At 33.0% G+C, this 20,914-nt stretch overlaps 2 protein-coding genes across 2 annotated transcripts; one reads left to right on the forward strand and one right to left on the reverse strand.

Moving 5' to 3' along the window:
• Nucleotides 1–9,764: 9,764 nt before the first annotated feature.
• LOC108992905 (60S ribosomal protein L27a-3-like) lies at nucleotides 9,765–10,502 on the forward strand. The gene has a single exon (XM_018967624.2). It carries the CDS (start codon nucleotides 9,880–9,882, stop codon nucleotides 10,318–10,320), a length of 441 nt encoding a protein of 146 aa, XP_018823169.1. The 5' UTR covers nucleotides 9,765–9,879; the 3' UTR covers nucleotides 10,321–10,502.
• Nucleotides 10,503–12,228: 1,726 nt separating this feature from the next.
• Nucleotides 12,229–17,957, reverse strand: LOC108989088 (protein DETOXIFICATION 29-like). The gene is made up of 8 exons (XM_035686823.1): nucleotides 17,453–17,957; nucleotides 16,810–17,351; nucleotides 14,938–15,024; nucleotides 13,556–13,612; nucleotides 13,200–13,438; nucleotides 12,901–13,019; nucleotides 12,695–12,781; nucleotides 12,229–12,550 (listed from the first exon to the last, which is right to left on the reverse strand). Exons 1-8 carry the CDS (start codon nucleotides 17,789–17,791, stop codon nucleotides 12,473–12,475), a joined length of 1,548 nt encoding a protein of 515 aa, XP_035542716.1. The 5' UTR covers nucleotides 17,792–17,957; the 3' UTR covers nucleotides 12,229–12,472.
• Between the last annotated feature and the right edge of the window lie 2,957 nt (nucleotides 17,958–20,914).

The following is a 20,914-nucleotide window of genomic DNA, read 5'->3' on the forward strand; positions in this document are numbered from 1 at the left end:
AAAAATATTTATGATGATTACAAAAATACATGAAAAAAGAACAGAAAAATAAAAAAATGAAATACACATTCAAGACATATTTTTGAACTATTTTTTCGTTAGTTGTAGCAGTTCTCTTTAGTCAGCAATGACAGAAGCGTCAGATCTGCCAAACGACAGTAATTAATTAGTTCATATTTATTTATTTTTACTATACAGATCGGCCACATTTGTCAAATTGAAGAAAAAAATAAAGTGTAATTTCGAATATTAAAATAGTCTAATGTATAAGAATAAAATTATTATTTATATATATTCATCATTTATTATGAAATTTAAATTATATTAAAAATTCAAATTAATTAGATAGTTTTTTTCTCTTAAAAATGTACAATAAAATATCATCATTTATTTAATGATGAAAAATTAGTATTTTATAAATTAAAGTTGATTTTTAGTGTATGATATAATAAACAGTAATAGGATATGCGAAAAGAACATGTGAAGAAAAAAAAACAGCTTCTTTATTGTTCATTTAAAACTCAAAAATCAATATTGTTTTTCCACTTTTCCTTTCTTTCTCTCTCATTTCCTACACACGATTGCAGTATTACGTTACACATTGGCATTCACATGGACCAAAAAAAAAAAAAAGAGAGGAAAAAAAATATACTGTTCATACTGTTCATCATACTGTTGATGAACAATAATAGAATATGTGAAAAAACATGCGAATAAAAAAAAAGTTATAGAGAGTTTTTATGAACTCAATTTTTGCACCTAACAAGTGAAAAGAGATGCGAAAAAATTATGTAATAATGATAGTACTTCACTGCAAAAATCGAATCAATCCAATCGAAGAAAAAAAAATAAGAAGTGGTAAAATGAATGGTTGATTTAAATCTTAAAAATTTTAATATTTTATAAATTAAAATTTATTTATGATATAATATTTATATATTATTTATTTATTTTAAATTAATTTAATTAGTGTTTAAATTTTTACCATCAGATCAAATTTAGAGATTATGATAAACGGTTGGATTTAAGTCTAAAAATATCTCTTTTTCTCCTCATTTTCTATTTCTCTCTCTCTCTCTCTCCTTCCGCTCAGCCGCGTCCCGCGTCCTCCCTCTCTCACGCGATCTGCTCCCTCAAGCCACCATGCACCACCGTGCGCCACCGTGCGGTGTCACCGACCGCATCACCGGCTTCCCCTCACGCCGACGATCAAAACCCACCGTCGAAGTCCCTTGGCATTTCCTCCTACCCCCGCGCGTCTTCCCTCTCTCTCACCAGATCTCCTCCCTCAAGCAGCCCAAAGCCGCCGTGCGCCACCATCCGACGTAACCGACTACATCACCAGCTTCTCCTCACGCCAGCGAGGAAACCCTACCGTCGAAGTCCCCTTTGCTCCTCCCTCAGCCGCACGCGACCAACCCGAAATGGGTCTCGACGCACGGGTTTCTCCCCGTAGCGCCGCCGTTGGCCACTCCTACGCCACCGCACCACCACCAGCAGCCTCGTCCTTCGCCGACGACCCCTCCTCTTCCTCCTTTCCTCCAGCCGAAGCCCCAGCCCTGCCTTCTCTCTTCACGGATCTGTTGGTTTGTGATTTGTGTGTTGATTTTGTGATTTGAATAGAAATTTATTCGGTAATTTTGTGATTTTGTGGTGAATTGTGAATTGTTTGGAAATTTATTTAGTAATTTTGTGATTTGTGAGGTTATTTTGTGGTGAATTTACAAAGAGGGACGAAGGGGAAATTGTGAATTTGCTGTGAGGTAGAGAGGGGCGTTATTTGTGTGGTTATTTTATGGTGAATTTGCAGAGAGGGACGTTATCTGTTAGTTTGTAATTTGTGTGTTGAATTGTGAGGCAGAGGGCGACGCGAGCGGGGGAGAAATCGTAAATTAAGTTACTGTTACTGTTACTGTTCACTACTGTTCATCTTATACACAATTTTAAGTCTTAGGAAGATATATATAATGATGGTTTAGATAAAGAGACGATATAGTTTTAAACAAGGTAAATAAAATATTATTATAATTTTATTTTTTAATATTATTATTTTTTTAAATTTTAAAAAAAATGAATTATTTATTATATTTTATATAAAAATTTAAAAAAATTATAATAATAAAATAAATTGAAAGTGTTTATGTATCTAAATGGAACTTAAATTTTGTACAGGTTTGCAACACAGCTGGACATTATTTGTTGTGTGATTTATTCAATTCTTTTTAAAAAAAATTAAAATATCAATTCTTTTTTAAAATAATTCATGCAAAAGGTTTCTATATCAATTATTTTGTAAGGGATTAAATAAGCCTAGCATTACAAAATAATCGGAGTAGACACCAAAAGCTAAATTGAAAACTCCAATAGAGTAAAAATCAATACTAATACCACTTGTGATGCTCTAAATGAGAGATAAATATATGCACTTTCATGAATATGAATACTCATTCTGTAACTTCATATTTTATGTTAATATAGGAAGTTGATTGAAATATTTACATATTTCGAAAGTCTAATATATTTTGGAGCCCAAATAAGAAAGCATATAATCTATTTTGATCTCCAAGATACTTGTGTTAAGAACTTGATAAAAGCATAAAAGAAACTTGAGAACAGAAAAGGGAATGAAATTTGTACTGAAATTGTATTGAATGAATTTATCACGATACAAGCAGCTTTATATTGTATTTATACTAAAGTAGTAAAAATAATAGAAATAACAGAAAATGACTAATGCTAATTCTCTAGTTTGACATTTTCCTTTTTAGACTTCAATTTCATATCTTCAATCTGTGATGTTATACTCCAACACCCTCCCTCAAGATGAACATGAATGTTAAGAATGTTGATCTTGTAAAGAGTGTGATGAAAAGGTAAAGAACTAAGTGGCTTGGTAAGTATATTTGCCAACTATAACCGAGAAGGAATGTAAAACAATTTGATAAGATTCTGCTGCATCTTCTCTCAAACAAGATGGCAATCAATTTGGATATGTTTGGTTCTTTCATGTTGGATTGGATTTGTAGCAATGGACATGACAAATTTGTTGTCAATGTATAATAGTGTTGGTTGAGAATGATTAATCTGTAAATCATGTAAGACATAAACTAGCCATTGAATTTTACAAGTTGCTGTTGCAAGAGCTCTATATTCTGTTTCAACAGAAGATCTACTGATGGTTGCTTGCTTTTTAAATTTCCATGAGATCAATGAATTTCTCAAGAAAATTGCAAATCCTGTGACACTTCTTCTTGTATCAATGCACCTTGCCCAGTCACTGTCTGAGAAAGCCTTAAGTTGAAGTTTTGAAGATGCTGAAAAGAACAAGCCCAGTCCTGGTGTGGCCTTCAAATACCTTAACACTCTAACTACTGCTTGGTAGTGACTAACAACAAGTTTGGCAAGGAATTGACTTAAGACTTGAACCAAATAAGCAAGGTCTGGTCTTGTGAGTGTTAAGTACAATAATCTTCAAACAAGTCTTCTATAGGCTGGTGGATCTTCATAGAGATTAGGATCTTCAACAGTCAACTTGATGTTAGACTCCATTGGAAAAGCAGCAATCTTTGAACCAATTGTACCTGTGTCTTGAAGAATATATAGTGCATATTTTCTTTAGCAAAGATAAATGCCTATTTTGGATCTTGCTGCTTCTAAACCAAGAAAGTATTTTAGTGGCCCCAAATCTTTTATAGTAAACTAGTCGTGTAAAAAATCCTTTAAGAGCTGAATTTCTTACAAATTATCACTAGCTAGTAATACATCATTTACATATACTAGCAGTGGCATGAAAGAAGTTACATATTGCTTGACGAATAATGAATAATCAAAACTGCCTTTAGTAAAACCATAGCTGAGAAGGGCAGTAGACGGTTTTTCAAACCATTGTCTAGAAGCCTGCTTGAGGCCATAAAGGCTTTTTAAAAGTCTGCAAACTTTGTTATCTTGATTAGTCTGGCCAGGGGCAACTCCATATAGACCTCCTCATGCAATTCACCATGTAAAAATGCATTGTTTACATCTAGTTGGTGAATGTGCTAGTTTTTAATTGTAGCAACAGCAAGTAATGGTCAAATAGAAGTTATCTTGGCTACAGGAGAGAATGTATCAAAAAAAGTTATTCCTTCTTCTTGAGTATAGCCTTTTGCCACTAATCTAGCTTTGTGTCTTTCTATGGTTTCATCAGCTTTATTTTTAACTCGAAACACCCATTTACAATCAATGGTCTATTTATTTTTAGGAAGAGTAACAAGCTCCTAGGTTTTATTCAACTCTACAACATTAAGTTCATTTTTCATAGTTTTTTGCCATTCCAAAACTTTAGCAGCTTGTTTATAAGTTTTGGGTTCTGGACAATTTGAGATAGAGGCAAGAAAAGCTTTTATGTGATGCTGATAATCTATTAGTAGATAGGAAAACAGAAATAGGATAGAAATTACCTTTTGTAAAACAATCAGTAGAAGAAATGGAGGGAGCTGCATTTGAAGAAACATTACTATAATAGTAATCCTTCAGAAAAGTAGGTGTTTGTCTAACTCAAGAAGATTTTCTGATATGTGGACTATTGATATGATTAATTTGAGGTAGAGGCATGTCCTGATCAGTGTTTGGAACATGTTAATCAATAGGCAAAGTTGATGATGTACTTTGGTTGGGAATAGCAGTTAAATTAATAGGAGTAGAAAAACTGCTATATGAAGTTTCTGATGGAGGAAACAGAAAAGAATGATTATTAGAATTAGTAGGAACAACTATGAATGGAAAGATATTTTCATGGAATACAATATTCCTAGAAATGAACACTTTGTTGGTGTTAAGGTCTATCACTTTGGAACCTTTTACATCAGAAGGGTAACCAAAAAAAATACACTTTGTAGCTCTTGGATCAAATTTTTGTCTGTGATGTTGAAGTGTAGAGGTAAAACAAAAATAGCCAAAAACCTTAAGGTGAGAAAATTTGGGTATTTTGTTGAAAAGCATTTCATAAGGTGTTTTATTTTTAAGAAGTGGAGTAAGAATTCTATTTATTATGTGTTGTAGTTAGTACACAGTCACTCCAAAAAGACAAAGGAATATTGGCTTGAAACATTAACGCTTTAGCTGTACCAAGTAAATGTTGATGCTTCTTTTCAACTACTCCATTTTGTTGTGAAGTTTCTACACAACTCTTTTGATGTAAAATTTCATTTTCATGATAGAAATCAGTAAGAAAAAATTAATGGTCCATTATCTGATCTTACAGTTTTTATAGAAGTATTAAATTGTGTATTTATCATTTTGCAAAAGTTTTTTAGTATGGGTGATACTTCAGATTTAGCTTTAAGCATATAAACCCAACTATAATGTGTAAAGTCATCAACAATTGTCAAGAAAAATTTATAACCCAAATAAGAAACAATTATAAATGGACCCCATATGTCACAATGAATCAAATCAAAAATTTTATTAAAGCTACTATGAGATACAGAAAAAGGTAGATTTCTTTGATTTGTCAAAGGACATATGTCACAGGCATTTTGACAATCAATAGAAATAGAAATAGAAGATCTAACTGTTTAAGAGAAAACAGTCTAGAAGAAGATACATGGACTAATCTGCAATGCCAAATATCTAGTGGCTTTTGTGAAATAGCTGAAACAAAAGGGACTGAGTTAGACATAAAAGAAGTGCAGGAAGAAGCTTGGGAAGAAGCTTGTGACAAGGGATAGAGCCCTTGTTTCTCAAATGCAATCACAATCATCTTCTTCAATGATTGGTCCTGTAAAAGGCAATAAGAACCAACGAAAGATAAGCAAAAGTTAGAATCTTTGGTTAGCTTAGAAACAGATAAAAGATTAAAAGAGAATGAAGGTACACATAGGACATTTGATAAGAAAAATTGGTTAGAAAGACAAATGGTGCCAATGAGTGTAGCTGGTACAATGTGACCATTAGGTAGATTTATAGAAGCATTGATTTGTTCGGGAGGAGAACACTACAAAAGTGGTGAACAGATCATATGATCTATTGCACCAGTGTCGATAATCCAAGAATAATTAGATTTTGGAATAAACAAGGCAAAATTGCAAGAGACTTCACTAGAAAACTAAGAAGAAATAAAAAGATTACAAGCTAGTGGAACACTCTGAGTATTTAAAGAAGGCAGATTTGAAGAGGAATTGGCAAGTGCTAAAGAGTTTATTAATTTCTTCAGCAGTTAACGAAAACCTTTGTTGTTCATTACTCTTTTGATTGTATACCTCATTAGTTGAAATGGCAGCATGTGCAGTAGAGTAATTCATTTTTCCTTTTAGTTCATTCCACCCAGGAGAATACCCATGAAGCTTAAAACATTTGTCAATAGTATATCCATTGTATCCACAATGTGTACAATGAAGAGAAGACTTCTTAGATTTTTCTTTTGAAAATTTGTACCGATTAGCTGCAGGATTCGACTGTTTGACCATTAAGGCATAAGTTTCATGAAGAATTGAGTTAGTGAGTTGCCTTTGACTCTCTTGTTGAAGCAACAGAGAAAATACTTTGGCCATATTGGGTAATGGAACAATAAGAAGCAATTGACTTCTAACATATGCGTATGAGTCATTCAAGCCAACAAGAAATTTCAGAACATAATCAGATTGCTATCTTTGTAGCAAGAAAGTGAAAAGATCACAAGTGCAACTGGACATTTTTCCACAAGTACAAGTTGGAAATGGACAATAGCTAACATATTCATCCCAGAGTGTTTTGAAGGCATTGAAATATTCAATGATAGAAGAAGATCCTTAATTTATGCAGCTTAAAGATTTCTCAAGATGAAAGACTCATGGTCCATCACTTCTCAAGAATCGAGTCTTCAACTCATTCTAAAGATCAAGAGTTGAGGCAACATACAACAAACTATTTCTGATTTCTTTAGAAATGGAATTTATTAGCCAAGAAAGTACCAAATTGTTTGCACGCAGCCAAGCTGTGTGAGCAACAGATTGAGCAACAACAGGAGGGTTGATTGAGCCATCAACAAATGCCACTTTATTCTTGACAGTCAAAACTATGATGATCGATCTGCTCCAAGCTACGTAATTGTCTCCATTAAAAATCTCTAAGACTAGAAGAGTAGGATTATCACTCAGATGAAGGTAATAGGGACTGGAAGAATCATTTTATGGGTTTGTAATGGCATAATTGATAGAAGTCATTTCAAGAATGAAGCAAGAAAAACACGATAGTTTGTAGAACTGTGTAAGGAATCACTACAAGATCTTGAGAAAGATATTGTAATGTAGAAATAAAGGATTGAAAAGAGATAAAGCAAGTTCCATAAAAGAGAAATTTGTGAAAATATTTTCTAATCTGATACCATGTTAAGAACTTGATAAAAGCATAAAAGAAACTTGAGAACAGAGAAATGAATGAAATTTGTACTTAAATTGTATTGAATGAATTGATCACGATACAAGCAGCTTTACATTGTATTTATATTGAAGTAGTAAAAATAACAGAAATAATAGAAAATGACTAATGCTAATTCTCTAGTTTGACATTTTCTTTTTTAGACTTTAATTCTATATTTTCAATCTGTGATGTTATACTCCAACAACTTGCATGGAGGCAAGTATGCCCTCTGTGGTACTTGCTCTTCATGCTCCTTCACGATATTCACCAAGGTGACGAACCATATGTTCCTTCATGGTGCTAGGCTGCTAGCCAAAGTGAAGAATATTATGCTTGATCCAAGTTACTCATCGAGGTGACGAGCACTTTTGCTCGTATGATGTTTGTCTGGGTGATGAGCACTTTTGCCCTCCGTCATACTCACAAGTCATGACGAAGGCATGACTTGTTCTTTAGATTTATAATTCTCTTTTTCAATTCTCAAACATGCAGTGTTTGTTCACAAAATTTGTAAGTATCTTGAGTATGCATTATGCTTGTCATGATGAGCTTAAGCTTGTTTCGTCTGCTTAGCGTGTTGCTAATAGGTGCGGGTTGTCCTTTTGTTTGTGAGGTGAGCATGGTACTCACTCATTGCATACAGTAGTAAGCTTAAATCTCAGCCACGGGTTCTCCAAGCTTGGTGCTCGCTTCGGGGAGTAAGCACTTTGCCTTTCCATGATTTGCGTCAAAGTAACTAGTTTCATGCTCCTTTATGGTGTTTTTTGGGGTTGAGGATCATTATGCTTCATCCAGGTTGCTCATCAAGGTGACGAGCACTTTTGCTCCCATGTTACTCGCTTGGGTGGCAAACACTTTTGCTCTATGTGGTGCTTGCCTAAGAGCGAGCACTTTTGTAAACGAATCACTATTTTGAAATTTGATATTAGAAATGAGAAACTCCAAAAAAGAATTTCCAAGACTGATACACTATTATTTTATTTTATAAAGTGCAATTCTTAAAATTAACTTGAGAAAAGACATTTAAAAACTTGCGAAGCCAAGCATAAAAGGTGGAGAATGACATAGAAACAATAAAATTCATAAGCATAATTGCAATGCATACCTGTGGGTGTATTTATAAGGATCGATGTGCCTCACATGGTGCAATCTCCCTTGAGAGTACGATATTGGAGTTGGTAGAGTTCAGAATTATATTTTCCTTTTCATTATAATTCTTTTAGGATAAAAATTTTAATGTTGCCTAATAACATGGTTTGTTTTAGGGGTGAATTTGGTCTGGTCAGGTAAGTTCGGATGGTACTTTTTGAACCGGACCGAATCTTTTGGTCTAGGGTTTTCCCACCCTAGACCGGACTAGTCCCTATCGATCTGGTCCAATTCGGTCCATAGGATCCGTTTAGATCCTACTTCACTCTAAACATACATAGTAACCCATGAGTTCGCTCGACTTCTTCTCGAGCTAACACTCGAGTGAAGATAAATTCGTGAGTTCGCTCAAAAAGCACTCGACACACCGCCCGGGAGAATCACTAACCCTAATATTCGCTCGAGTCCGTATCGACATACCACTCAAGCTAAGAAGAAGAGAAAATAAGAAAAAAATAGAGAAAAATCACATCATTTATAATTACTAAATAAAAATAATATATTAAATTATTAAAAATATAGTTTGGTCCAGTTCGGTCTATTTTTTCGGTCCAGACCGAATTTTGTACACCCCCTAATTTGTTTAATGGGCATTCTTAAAAGAGTGCTGCTAAGGTGCCACTTGGGTGTGCCCCTAGGCAATATTTTCTTTTTTAATTTTTTTATTCATATTTTTTAGTATTTTTAAATATTTTTAAAAAATATAAAAAAATATTAATATATTAATAGTCACTTCCTTAATCAATAAGTAAAAAAAATATAAAAATAAAAAAATTAAACGGTCAAAATAAAGAGGTAAAATAGAACGACATTATATCATTATTCTTTTTAAAATTTTGTTAAAAGTTTGCAGTAGATTGATCATACTTGTCCACTTGTGATTAGTCTTGATTTAATTTAATTTAATGAATTAATTAATTTTGGATGGATGGACTATTTTGATACGTAAGAATCAAAACCTCAAGGACCATCCACCCCTTCCAGCATCGAGAAGCTGGCCGTGGGGCACTGCGGCCACCCTTGGCCTGGTTCGGAGTGGTTCCTATTAGGGAGCAGAAAAAAATTCTTCCATGGGCCGCTTGGTAGGATTGGATATCGATGCACATATTTCAAGTCTCTCACACCATTCTCAGGGCCAGCATGTTCTTCTTTATGGAAAGCCCATTTAAAATTTCATCACTGACCTCAATCATCAACAAACCCTAAGGGTAAAATCGTCAACTAAAAAATCCATCCGTCCATCATCCTCCATTTCCCCAAATAAATCCCCAAACCCTACCCTCAAATATCTCTCAGGCCTTTGCTGCCGAAAACCCTAGCGGATAGCGAGAGAGTGAGAGAGAGCGAGAGAGAATGACGACCCGGTTCAAGAAGAACAGGAAGAAGCGGGGGCACGTGAGCGCTGGACATGGTCGCATCGGGAAGCACAGGAAGCACCCGGGAGGCCGCGGAAACGCCGGAGGCATGCACCATCACCGGATCCTTTTCGATAAGTACCATCCTGGGTATTTTGGAAAGGTCGGTATGCGATATTTCCACAAGCTCCGCAACAAGTTCTACTGCCCCATCGTCAACGTCGACAAGCTCTGGTCCCTAATCCCCAAGGACGTCAAGGAAAAGGCCTCCAAAGACAACGCTCCTCTCATTGACGTCACCCAGTTCGGCTTCTTCAAGGTCTTGGGCAAGGGCGTCCTCCCGGAGAACCAGCCCGTAGTCGTGAAGGCCAAGCTCGTCTCGAAGATTGCTGAGAAGAAGATTAAGGAGGCCGGTGGTGCCGTTGTCCTCACCGCTTAGGTTTTGTTGCTTTGGTTATAATTTGGGTTCATTTTAAATTTTGATCTTTATAGGAACTACGTTTAACCTTGTGTTTGTACTATTAGCATTTCGCACTGAGTTTTAAACGATGGGATTATTTATGCTTATGTTTTTCGCATTGGTAGATTTTGTGTTTATGCATAATATTTTCATTTCTGATACTGTGAGAAGAGCTCATTTGGTAGATCGTTCGCCATTTTGCCAAATTTTATAACTACATTTTACTGGCCGGATAGGTTACTGTCGTAATCGTATGTGCTTTTGTATTTGTGCTTTCTTTGTTGTTCTAGCAATTCATTTCTGTTATCAGTCTTTGATAATAAGATGCCTATTTTTTATGGGAATTATTTTTTATTGGTGCCGGGTGTCTAGGAACAAGGTCCCAATTAATCCCGGGGTTGCACCTTGTCGAGTTTTTCGTGCAAGTGCAACTTGGATAATTCAAAATGAAATTCCTCTAGTTGAGCAGCCTTTAGAAATTGTTTACACCCAACAGTGGAAGCATACCTGCAAGACCAAAACTTTCTTCTTGTTAAATGTCATCCGATATGTACTTATAAAAAAAAAAAAATGTCATCCGATATATTGTATAGTAGAAGTGACATATTCTTCTTAGGTAAGATTTGTGAGATGAGATGAGATGATTTTAGATGAGTTGAATAAAATAATATTAAAATAATATTTTTTAATATTATTATTATTTTGATATTTGAAAAAGTTGAATTGTTTATTATATTTTGTGTGTGAATTTGAAAAAATTGTAATGATTAGATGAGATGAGGGGAGATGCTTTCTGTATCTAAACGAGCCCTTAGTCATCACTCCCATGTTTTGTAGTTTATTTTACAGATATTGTCTTTGAAAGCTTCTCTGGTCTTCTATATTGGTATTGTTTAACTGGTTAGCAATAGCTTGGCTCAAGGCACTCTCTCCGGATATTATATGGAGAATGTGAGATGGTGCACAATATGTGGAGATAGGTACTAGCTTGTGGGTTTTTCTTATTAACTTGATCTTTTTATGTTTCTTCTCGATGTTTTGGTTTATATTTCATCTGCATCTGTTGCCCTTGTGCCTATTATATTGCATTTGCAGTTTGTTCATCCCAAGTCATTTTTTCTGAAAGACCCTATCAGTATTATGGTTGGTAAAAACTTATTTCAAACTATTTTTTATTCAATTTCTCGTATCTACTTGGAAAAAAAAGGGTAAATTTTTTCTCGAGAATCAGATTTGATGGCTCTTTTGCAGTTGAGGTGCAACCAACTCTTTTTACACATTAGGTAAGGCCTCTGTTGATGTTAAAGGAAGCAACACTAATATTAGTTGTTGAAGTATTCATTGAATCCAATAAGGCTGGAGACTAGGTTACAATTCAAATCCGACTTGAGGGAACCTGAGCGGCTTTCTACTCTCTAGGACCATCCTTCCTCTCGGATTCCTAGCTAGTGGTTGTTACTACGAGTCTATGATCATATTTGGTCAGGGAAGCCACTCTGGTTGTCTCCTATCCGTTTAACCTGGAAAAAAAAAATCTAGGGGTAATGTCCTTGGCACACAATGCAGTAAGAGGACTTAAAAGTTAAAAGCATTCCTTTTCCAGATGGATCTGAAACCATTTTGTTATCGCCATTATTTCTCTTTACCTTGTTTGGAATGAAGAGTTATAATTATTTCATATTAGATGTTTGAATTTTTACAAAATGTATACAATTGCTCCAGTGTGGGACTTGAATTGTGGAATTGTGTTTTATAAAAAATTATTGGATCTCGATTCAATGTATTGTTATTAGTATTTGTATGTAATGTGAAATTTAGATATCATTTCACCACGACGAGCGATGAAAAAACTTCAATTGGTCTTTGACTAGATCATGCAACAGTGAGTAGTGATAATTGAAGATAGAACATTTCAAGATGAGATAATTGAAGTTCCTACAGCTGTTAAAGGTTCATCATGCTTTCCAATTTGCTTAAGAAAGTGAATATTTTATTACTCCGAATCTTGCTCTTCAAAAACATGTTACGAGAGAGCCCAAGCGATATTAAGAAAATTGGCTTCTAGAGTGGCCTGCAATTTGCCACTGATGTTCTGCAAAAATCGGGTTGGGAAGCTTCCTTTTCATCACTCTTAGGTCTCGGCTGTTTTGTCGACATCGTTCTCTGCGTGACCTCCCCATTTCTTTATTCTGTGTTCAGCAATTGAAGCCTGCATAATTGCATTTCACATCAATTTAGTTAAATCCCTCTTAAGCCCCATGTCGAACAAAACTTGTGTGATTTGAGATTGCCATACTTGTAAGAAATACGATTGATTTGCTTGTTGTGTATGGAAATGTTTTTCAAAGTTTACCTCTTTGTTCCAGTTGGTCCTATAAATTATGAAGAAAAGAACACACGTTTGTACAATCGTTCCTGTCATCATTCCATACCAGATCCCCTGAAAATTAGAAATCAACACCATCAAGTAATTAGAATGAAGTTAGTTTTTCATGTATTTGATTGTTACTTTTTCTTTATTATGATGAGTTGCATCGAGAGGGAGAGAGAATTACGTACCCTGACACCCATATCGAGCTTGTAACCCATAATGAGACCCAGAGGGATCCCAAACACGTAGTAACATGCAATGTTCACATAAGCGACAACAGCTTGCCATCCTGCTCCAATTGCCACCCCTGCACAAACAACACTCATCCATTGCCTAAAATCAAGTTTCTTTACTCCTAAATCTTTTTTTTTTTTTTTTAAATGTATACCAAAAGATGCAAATAAATGTACAGGATGAATTCAATAGACATTCAAAAGGGAGCTAGCTAGGCAAAATTAAGTTCTAGGAACAAGGTAGGAGCTGGTACCTGAGAGAACAGGTTGAACATTGTTAATGACAATGCATAGAGCCAGTATTGGAGTGAGCTCCTTAACTAGATCTTCTACATCTGTATCACTCGAAAACAGAGATGGGTAGTCGTTTCGTGTGATTATTAGAATGAGGGAAAGGACGACCCCGATTAGAAATGATGTTATCACTGCCACCACTAATGAAAACTTGGCTGTTCTTGGATGAGCTGCTCCCAATTCATTTGACACCCTCACACTGCAAAATATTCATTTATTTTTAATACCATTTATGTTTTGCAAATAAAGAAACATATATAGCTTGATTAGAGGTCGATCGTGCGCTTGATCTGCATGCATGCAACATATATATTACCTTATGGCGGCATTCATCCCAAGAGCTACCATGATTGTCCATCCCAAGATGTTCATGCTGAAACATCAACGACAACAAGTACAGCAAAACAAACAGTCTAAATAGAATATATTATATATAATGACATTAAAATCCAATGAAACATCATCTCACTATTTAAACGGAACTTTAATCTTTAGGACAATCGATGATTTAATAAGAAGACACCATTTGGGCCAAATATGCATGCTAGCCTCACATGATAAGCCCATCCTCTAGGATATCTACAAGATCTATAATTGTCGAAGAAGAAACTTTTAAGTAGTGAATAATTTGGGAAAAAGTTTTGTTACACAATTTTCATCACACTCCATACTCTATGTTTTTCTTAAATTTTTAAAGTTTTTTATATTTTTTTTGAGTTTATTCTTTTTAAATTATTTCAAATTTTCTATTCATTATTCATATAATAAATATTTGATAAAAGAAAAAAATACTAAAAATTTTAAAAAATATGGAGTGTGGAGTATGAGGAGGTTCTGAAAATTTATTCTTTAGTCTGAGACTATTTGAGAATAGTTATATTCCTAAACCGACCTTACTCTCATTATTGAGGCGCATCATCCATTCTTGAAGTAAGTTTAACATAATTTAAAAATTCACGTTAATAAATCCTAAAACAATTTAAAATTTTGAAGATCTATGTATAAGACTTCTTCTTTTCTATTTAATACTTCGCTTCTTTTTTTTTTTCTTTAATTTATTATAATTGAAGAAGGCGACGTTTAGGCCATTCTACAAATTAGATTCCAAACTAAATAAAATAAAAGTAATAATTAAATAATATATCCTACCATTAGAAGGATAACGACCAGTTATATTAACAATTCAAGATTTCACCAAACTTTGATTGGTAGGTTTTCCTTCATTTTCAATGGCTTAAATGGATCATATATCTACCGCTCCCCTTGTGAGATGTATACTTATAATCTCGGGGCCAAGTCCATTGATCATTCGTTCTCAGAAGGCTCATGCAACGTGCATCAGTCTTTCCTGGTCATGAATAAGTAAAAAGGATTATATACAGTTTTGGAGTGTTGTCTTCTCGTATTTCATTTAAAAAAAGTGCATAAATAAAAAATTTAGATAAAAAAAAAAATTAATTTTTTAATAATATATACTATTTTTTTAAAATGTCGGTCTATCTTAGACAAGCTTGATCATCGAGTGGTATCATTAGCAAAAGAAAGGCCGATGGAAATGGTGATGAAGAATGTTAGGTCAATTATTTCTATCTTTATTATTATTAATTATTTGTCTATCTTGAAACCTATTATAAACGACAAATAATGAGAGATCACAGGACATAAAGAAAGGTTGGAAGTAGTGAATGTGAAACTGACCATATGGACAAGGCATCGACTGAAACTTCCGCATTCTTCAGATATCCAGCGAAGAGGATTAGCGCCATGAAATACCATACTTCCAAGCTGTCAGTAAAAACATATATTCATGACATCAGCGACGTTACTGCATCATCCAACGTTGAATGTTCTTGAACCACACAAACTCATGTCTTTTTTATCAGTCGACAAATACTACTACTTTTCTTCCTCATTTATCATAATTCTTAATCGTTTCAATTTATATAAAATAATATTAAATAATTTCATCATATCTTATACCATGAAATAATTTCAGTAATTTTTTAAGATTATCTCTTAATTTATACTACTCAATTTGTTCTCACGTGAATTATTAAAAAAATTACAGATTATTTTGAGTTTATGATATCAATTCATATGATTAAAAAATAAAATTAAAAAAAAATTGTATTTTCTGTTTTGAACATTAAATGACGTATTGGCATATGCTGTATGAACAGTGATCGATATTTGTAGGCCTTTTTTTCTAAGAAATATTCAGGCTTTCCGGTTCCCCATAAAACTAGTATGCCTCGCATTCAATGTCAAAAAAACACCCTCGTACACAGTGTCATGTGACTAGGATTTTTGTTCTCTCTTTTTCATGACAAGACAGGATCTGAGTCCCAGTTTTTCTTTTTGGTAATAATAACAATACTACTCATTATTTTAGTTCTCACCAGATCAGCTTGAAAAATGCATGTGACAGTATTGCACATTAAAAAGTGTTTAATACTGTATATTTTTATTTATTATTCTCACATTATATATAATTTTTTATTAAATATATAATGTATGAATGATAAATAAAAAAAATTAATTTATAAAAATTAAAATTAAATATAATATATGATGGAAGATGATAAATAACAAAATTAAAAAGAAATATCGTAAATTACGAGGATACGTGGCCTTCGAAGACTGAAATTATAACTTTAGATGCAAAAGTTTATGTCTCGTCCAATTAACACAGGCACACCGCATTTAAAAAATTGATTTATCCATGTACGTGTGTTTATATACGTAAGAGCACAGCTCGTTTTTACTGCTAATTATTTTTGTATTTTTTTAAATATTTTTAAAAAATAAAAAATACATTAATATATTTAAAATCAATTTTTTAATTACTAAATTTTAAAAAAAAATTCAAAATAATATACTGTAGCGGTCAACTAGAGCCGGCACACAAGCTTTTCTCTGTAGGAGTTACTATTAGTAAAATGAAATATTTTTTATTCTTAAAAATATTTAAAAAAAATGCAATTATACATGATAAGTGTAATTGAGTAGCACCATCCAATAATAAAATATAAGCGTTTAGAGTCAAAGAAATTTTATAAAAAAAATAAATTTATAAATTTTATATAATATATTAATTTATTTTATAATAAAAATATTTTTATAATATTATATTAATTTATAAATTTATTCTTTTATAATATTTTTTGCCAATTCCGACTAAATCATATTTAGATTGTGTTTAGATGTTAAAATATATATAGTTAAATTTAATTTTTTATGACTATTATTGTGATGAATAGTGAAATAAATTATATAGAATCCATCTAAACTGAATAAGTGTATTTAGATATTAAGATAAGTTTAGTATTTTTTATGAGAAATTAAAATAGATTATAGGTTCTATATATAAATATGTGTTAAGTTAAAAAAAATTATAAATTTTATATATAAAGAAATTTTAAATTAAGATAAATTTAATAATTTAAAAATTAAATATTCAGATGTTAAATTTAATCTTAAATTAAATTAAATTTAACTGAGTCTTACTGTCAAATACAGTGTTAATATTAAAATTGAAAAAAAAAAGTAGTGAAGATGAGTTATGAGTACCATAGCATAACTGCGGAGGCCAGAGATAATCTCACGAAACCCCAAAGATTGTGAAATGCCTTCATTGAAAACCCAGACCAGGCCCGTCCGCAAGTCCCACTGAAAATATAAATAAGCTGTGCAATCACTATCAACACCCACGATGAGTTCAGCACCACCGCCGCTCCCACCAGCCCCCATCCCAACTTCAGCATCAACAACCAGCTAAAGATAGTGTGTAGAACCAGAACCACCGCCGCAATCACCGCCATCACCATTATCTTGCTTTGCGACTGCAGGAACTTGGCGATCGGGAAGTTCATCGCGTAAGCGAAAAGCTGCGGAATCATCCAAATGGCGAAGACTCCCGCCGCTTCCGATATCGCTTCAGTTTGGCCGATGAGTTTCAAGAGTGGCTCCGCAAAGATGTACAGAAGGCTTAGAAACAAAGCCGTGGTCACCAGAATCACCCACGACCTTTGCATGTAGATCCCCAGCATATCAATCTGTCCAGCTCCGACTGCTTGCCCGCACAGGGTTTCGAGCGCGCTCCCCATTCCAAGCTAATTTGATATTGATCAGTATTTGTTAATCACCTCAACAATCAAGAGAATACATATTCTTCAGAATTTTGATAAAATAGTGCCATTTTGTTGGTACATACCATGATGCCGAAGGAGAAGCCAGCAATAACAGAGTTTTCAATGGAGACAGCTGCTAGTGCTAGAGTTCCGACGTGGCCGGCGAGGACTTGGGTAACGGCACCGAGTGAGTACTGGCATATGGAGGTGAAGATGGCTGGGCCGGCGAGGTACCAGAGCTTCTTTGACTCAACGAGGAACTCTTTATAGACGTCTCTAAACCCCTTGATAGGAGCGATGTCAGGGACACCGATAACGAACGTGGCTGCAGTGGACGGTATCAGCTGCGCCTGCTCATCCCCTTGTTCTTGGTTTTGGTCCTCGTCCCTGGAGGACAGAAATGGCTGCTTACCATCCTCCATGAGAGAGAGAGAGAGATTGGCCTTTAGGTTTCAACTAGCTGTAAGTAGTAGATGGATCAAACCAGCTTTAAGGCTCCAATGTCTTGATGTTCATCAGCAGAATTATATATATTCTCTTGCCCCCAACTACCTTTCTTCGTATGACCCAAATTTTATTTGCTACTATAATTATAATGGGTTGCTCCTGACCTTTAAATATTTATCTTCTTAAATTTTTAAAAATTAATTTCCGTAATTTAATCACTCAAAGCGGTGACCTAATTTTTCTACATCCATCCCAGTACTAGAGTTGATGGTTTGTTCATGACATTTTCATTCAAAACAGATGTCAAAAAAAAAAAAAAAAAAAGATTGTGTTTGTGGGTTTGATACTTCATTGGGTAATTAATAATTATTTTGTAAATGATGATTACTCTTTTTGGTCACATATTACGGCCTCGTAGCCTGCCATAGCTGGTGTATACAATATATATATATATATATATATATAATATAAATTTTCAAAGCTCAGTCGAAAGGGGATCATAGAGTAACATGCATGGAAGCTCTGCCTTCTTTACATATAAATTATTGATATGGCCTGCCCATTGACTAAAACCTGACGTAGTACTATATCTTTTTTCTATTATATAAGTGTTTATCTAATTGCTACAGTATTTTCCTTATCCTTCTGTTAAATCTTCTTATTTCCGTTAACTCCGTTAACTTTTACCCAACACGTCGTAACCAAAGCCACAGTCCACATGCCCAAGAACATTGGCAGGACTGACTTATAAAGGTTTTTTCCATCACATTTTACATACTGCGTCTGGCTTGCCTCCTGTGCAAAAATAACAGGAAATCTTCTGTTACAAATCTTCTGTTACATGTTGATCAACAGGTAACAAATCTTCTGATCAACAATAACTCTACTCTCTCCCAACATATTTCATCAACTATATATGACTTTTTCATTAAAAAATAAAATCGTTTATTTATCCATTAAACACATTAGTAATTTAAAAAAAAAAAAAATCTATTTGCCCATTAAACATAGTAACTAGTATCAAAGATATTTATATTTCGAGTGGTGCTAAGGCTACTGAGACTCTCACTGAATCTTTGTACGGAACAGTGCAATTTTTTTTTTGTTTCAAATATTTTTTTACACTCATTTAAACATTTAAAAAAAAAATTCACAAACTCACTAAAAAACATTTCCTTAATCATTTATATTTAAAAAAAAATAGAAAAATCATTTGGTAGCTTTTTTTTGGGTAGTCACTCTGGGTGAGAGTGGCATTTCCCTTATATTTCTTTGTTTTTTTAATATTTATAATAAATAATATATTACATACCAACATGCAAATAACATAACAAATATTCTGGTTGTCTATTTAAATTTATTTTTAATAAAATTTTGAATTTTTTATATAAGTACTGTACATTTTTAGATTATATAAATTTCGTATATATATTTTTAAAAAAAAGTGAATTTTACTGTTAAAAATATAATTAATTAATTTTTTGTCGCAGGATTCTCAAATATATGGTAGGGTTGAATGTAGATTGAGTTTTGTCGGTTTATTGAGATTTTGAATTAGACATGATCATCATCATGTATAGCCAAAGTACTGCTACGTACGTACGTACTGATATTAAATCATGACAAATTAGTATTATTGTTTTACTTTTTACAACTTTCTGATCCTCAAATTTTTTCTTGTAATATATATATATATATATATATAGAAATGATATTACAATCGTAAATATATAAATATTATATAATTATTTTAAAAAAATATTAAAATTTATATAAAAATAATAATTTTTTAATAATAGATTATATTACTTTTTAAAATAATTACACGACATTTAAATATTTTATAATTATATATAATATTATTTGTATGTATATATATATATATTATATCACTTCCAAAAAGTGAAGTCAATTATTAGATTGAAATATCGCACTCTTCTTCTAAAACTTTGTACTTTGTCAGTATGCTTTTATTTAGAACTCATTGTCGACGGACCATATTACTAAGTTTGGATTTGGTTGGAAATAATCACAGATTCGGACACTTTTTATAAGATGGTTAAAAAATTTAAGTTTTTCTTTTATTTGATCTTATGAGATATAGACAAACAATAATTCATTATAAGACAAGCACATAAGGCTCACACCCTGATGATCAAGTCACGTTGTATGGGTTTTATTTAGATTCAGAAATAAGTTAAAATGATTTTAAATAAGTTGAATAAAATATTATTATAATATTATTTTTAATATTATTATTATTTTAAGATTTAAAAAAATTAAATTATTTATTATATTTTATATAAAAAATTATAATAATAAGATGAATTAAATTGATGAGTTGAATCTGAAATTTAAACATGAGTTTAATTAACATAGTACTGACAAGATACGGTACCTCCAACATTAACATCATGATGTTGTTTCATTCACTTTTCCACCGCACAGATCTTACCATCCCTTCATCTACAATTAACCCACCCATCTACTTGTGTAAATTAATTTGTCTCATATATACCAAGTAGTAGTCACTTTCTCTCCGAATTAATTAGGTAGCTCTCATGTCACCCTTCTAGACTCTCTTACCGTAACTGCCTACGTACCGGACTACTTACCCCCTCATCTTTATTTTTTATTCTTCTGGTTTTAGGCACGCGCGATAAAGGTACTTGATCCATCGTGTTTCCAATCAATCGTTTCTAATTTACTTTTTCTTCGACTCACATTTTCTTTTCTAAAGGAAAAAAGACCATGAACCAAGCAGGCCGGGTCCTAATTAACGTACATAATAATTTGCATGGCAATCGTGTCCTGCATGTACTCTCACTAAAAAAAAAAAATTATTTATTTACGATTAATTAATTTTAATAAAATGATGATTTATAATTAAAATTAATTATAAATAATTTTTTAATTATAATAAATTAATCATAAAAATTCATTTTTCTTATAATATCGCTGCACTGTCCCAGGGCCTCAAGGTCTATGAATGAACACGTACGTGCGTTGAGATCATTTTAAATCTTCCGGCCAGCTTCCCACATGCAAATGCTGGAAACTAACTAATTTTGTATTATATATATAGCGTACGAACTTCT

This window comes from Juglans regia, chromosome 16 (genome assembly GCF_001411555.2).
Source record: "Juglans regia cultivar Chandler chromosome 16, Walnut 2.0, whole genome shotgun sequence".
Classification (NCBI taxonomy): domain Eukaryota; kingdom Viridiplantae; phylum Streptophyta; class Magnoliopsida; order Fagales; family Juglandaceae; genus Juglans; species Juglans regia.

Excerpts from the sequence above, each read along its gene's own strand:
- LOC108992905 (XM_018967624.2), top strand. The coding sequence starts at position 9,880 with ATGACGACCCGGTTCAAGAAGAACAGGAAGAAGCGGGGGCACGTGAGC.
- LOC108989088 (XM_035686823.1), bottom strand. The coding sequence starts at position 17,791 with ATGGAGGATGGTAAGCAGCCATTTCTGTCCTCCAGGGACGAGGACCAA. Across the intron at positions 13,613-14,937 it reads GTCGATGCCTTGTCCATATG|CATGAACATCTTGGGATGGA; the intron begins GTCAGTTTCACA and ends TTGATGTTTCAG. Across the intron at positions 12,551-12,694 it reads GGACCAACTGGAACAAAGAG|GCTTCAATTGCTGAACACAG; the intron begins GTAAACTTTGAA and ends GCAATTATGCAG.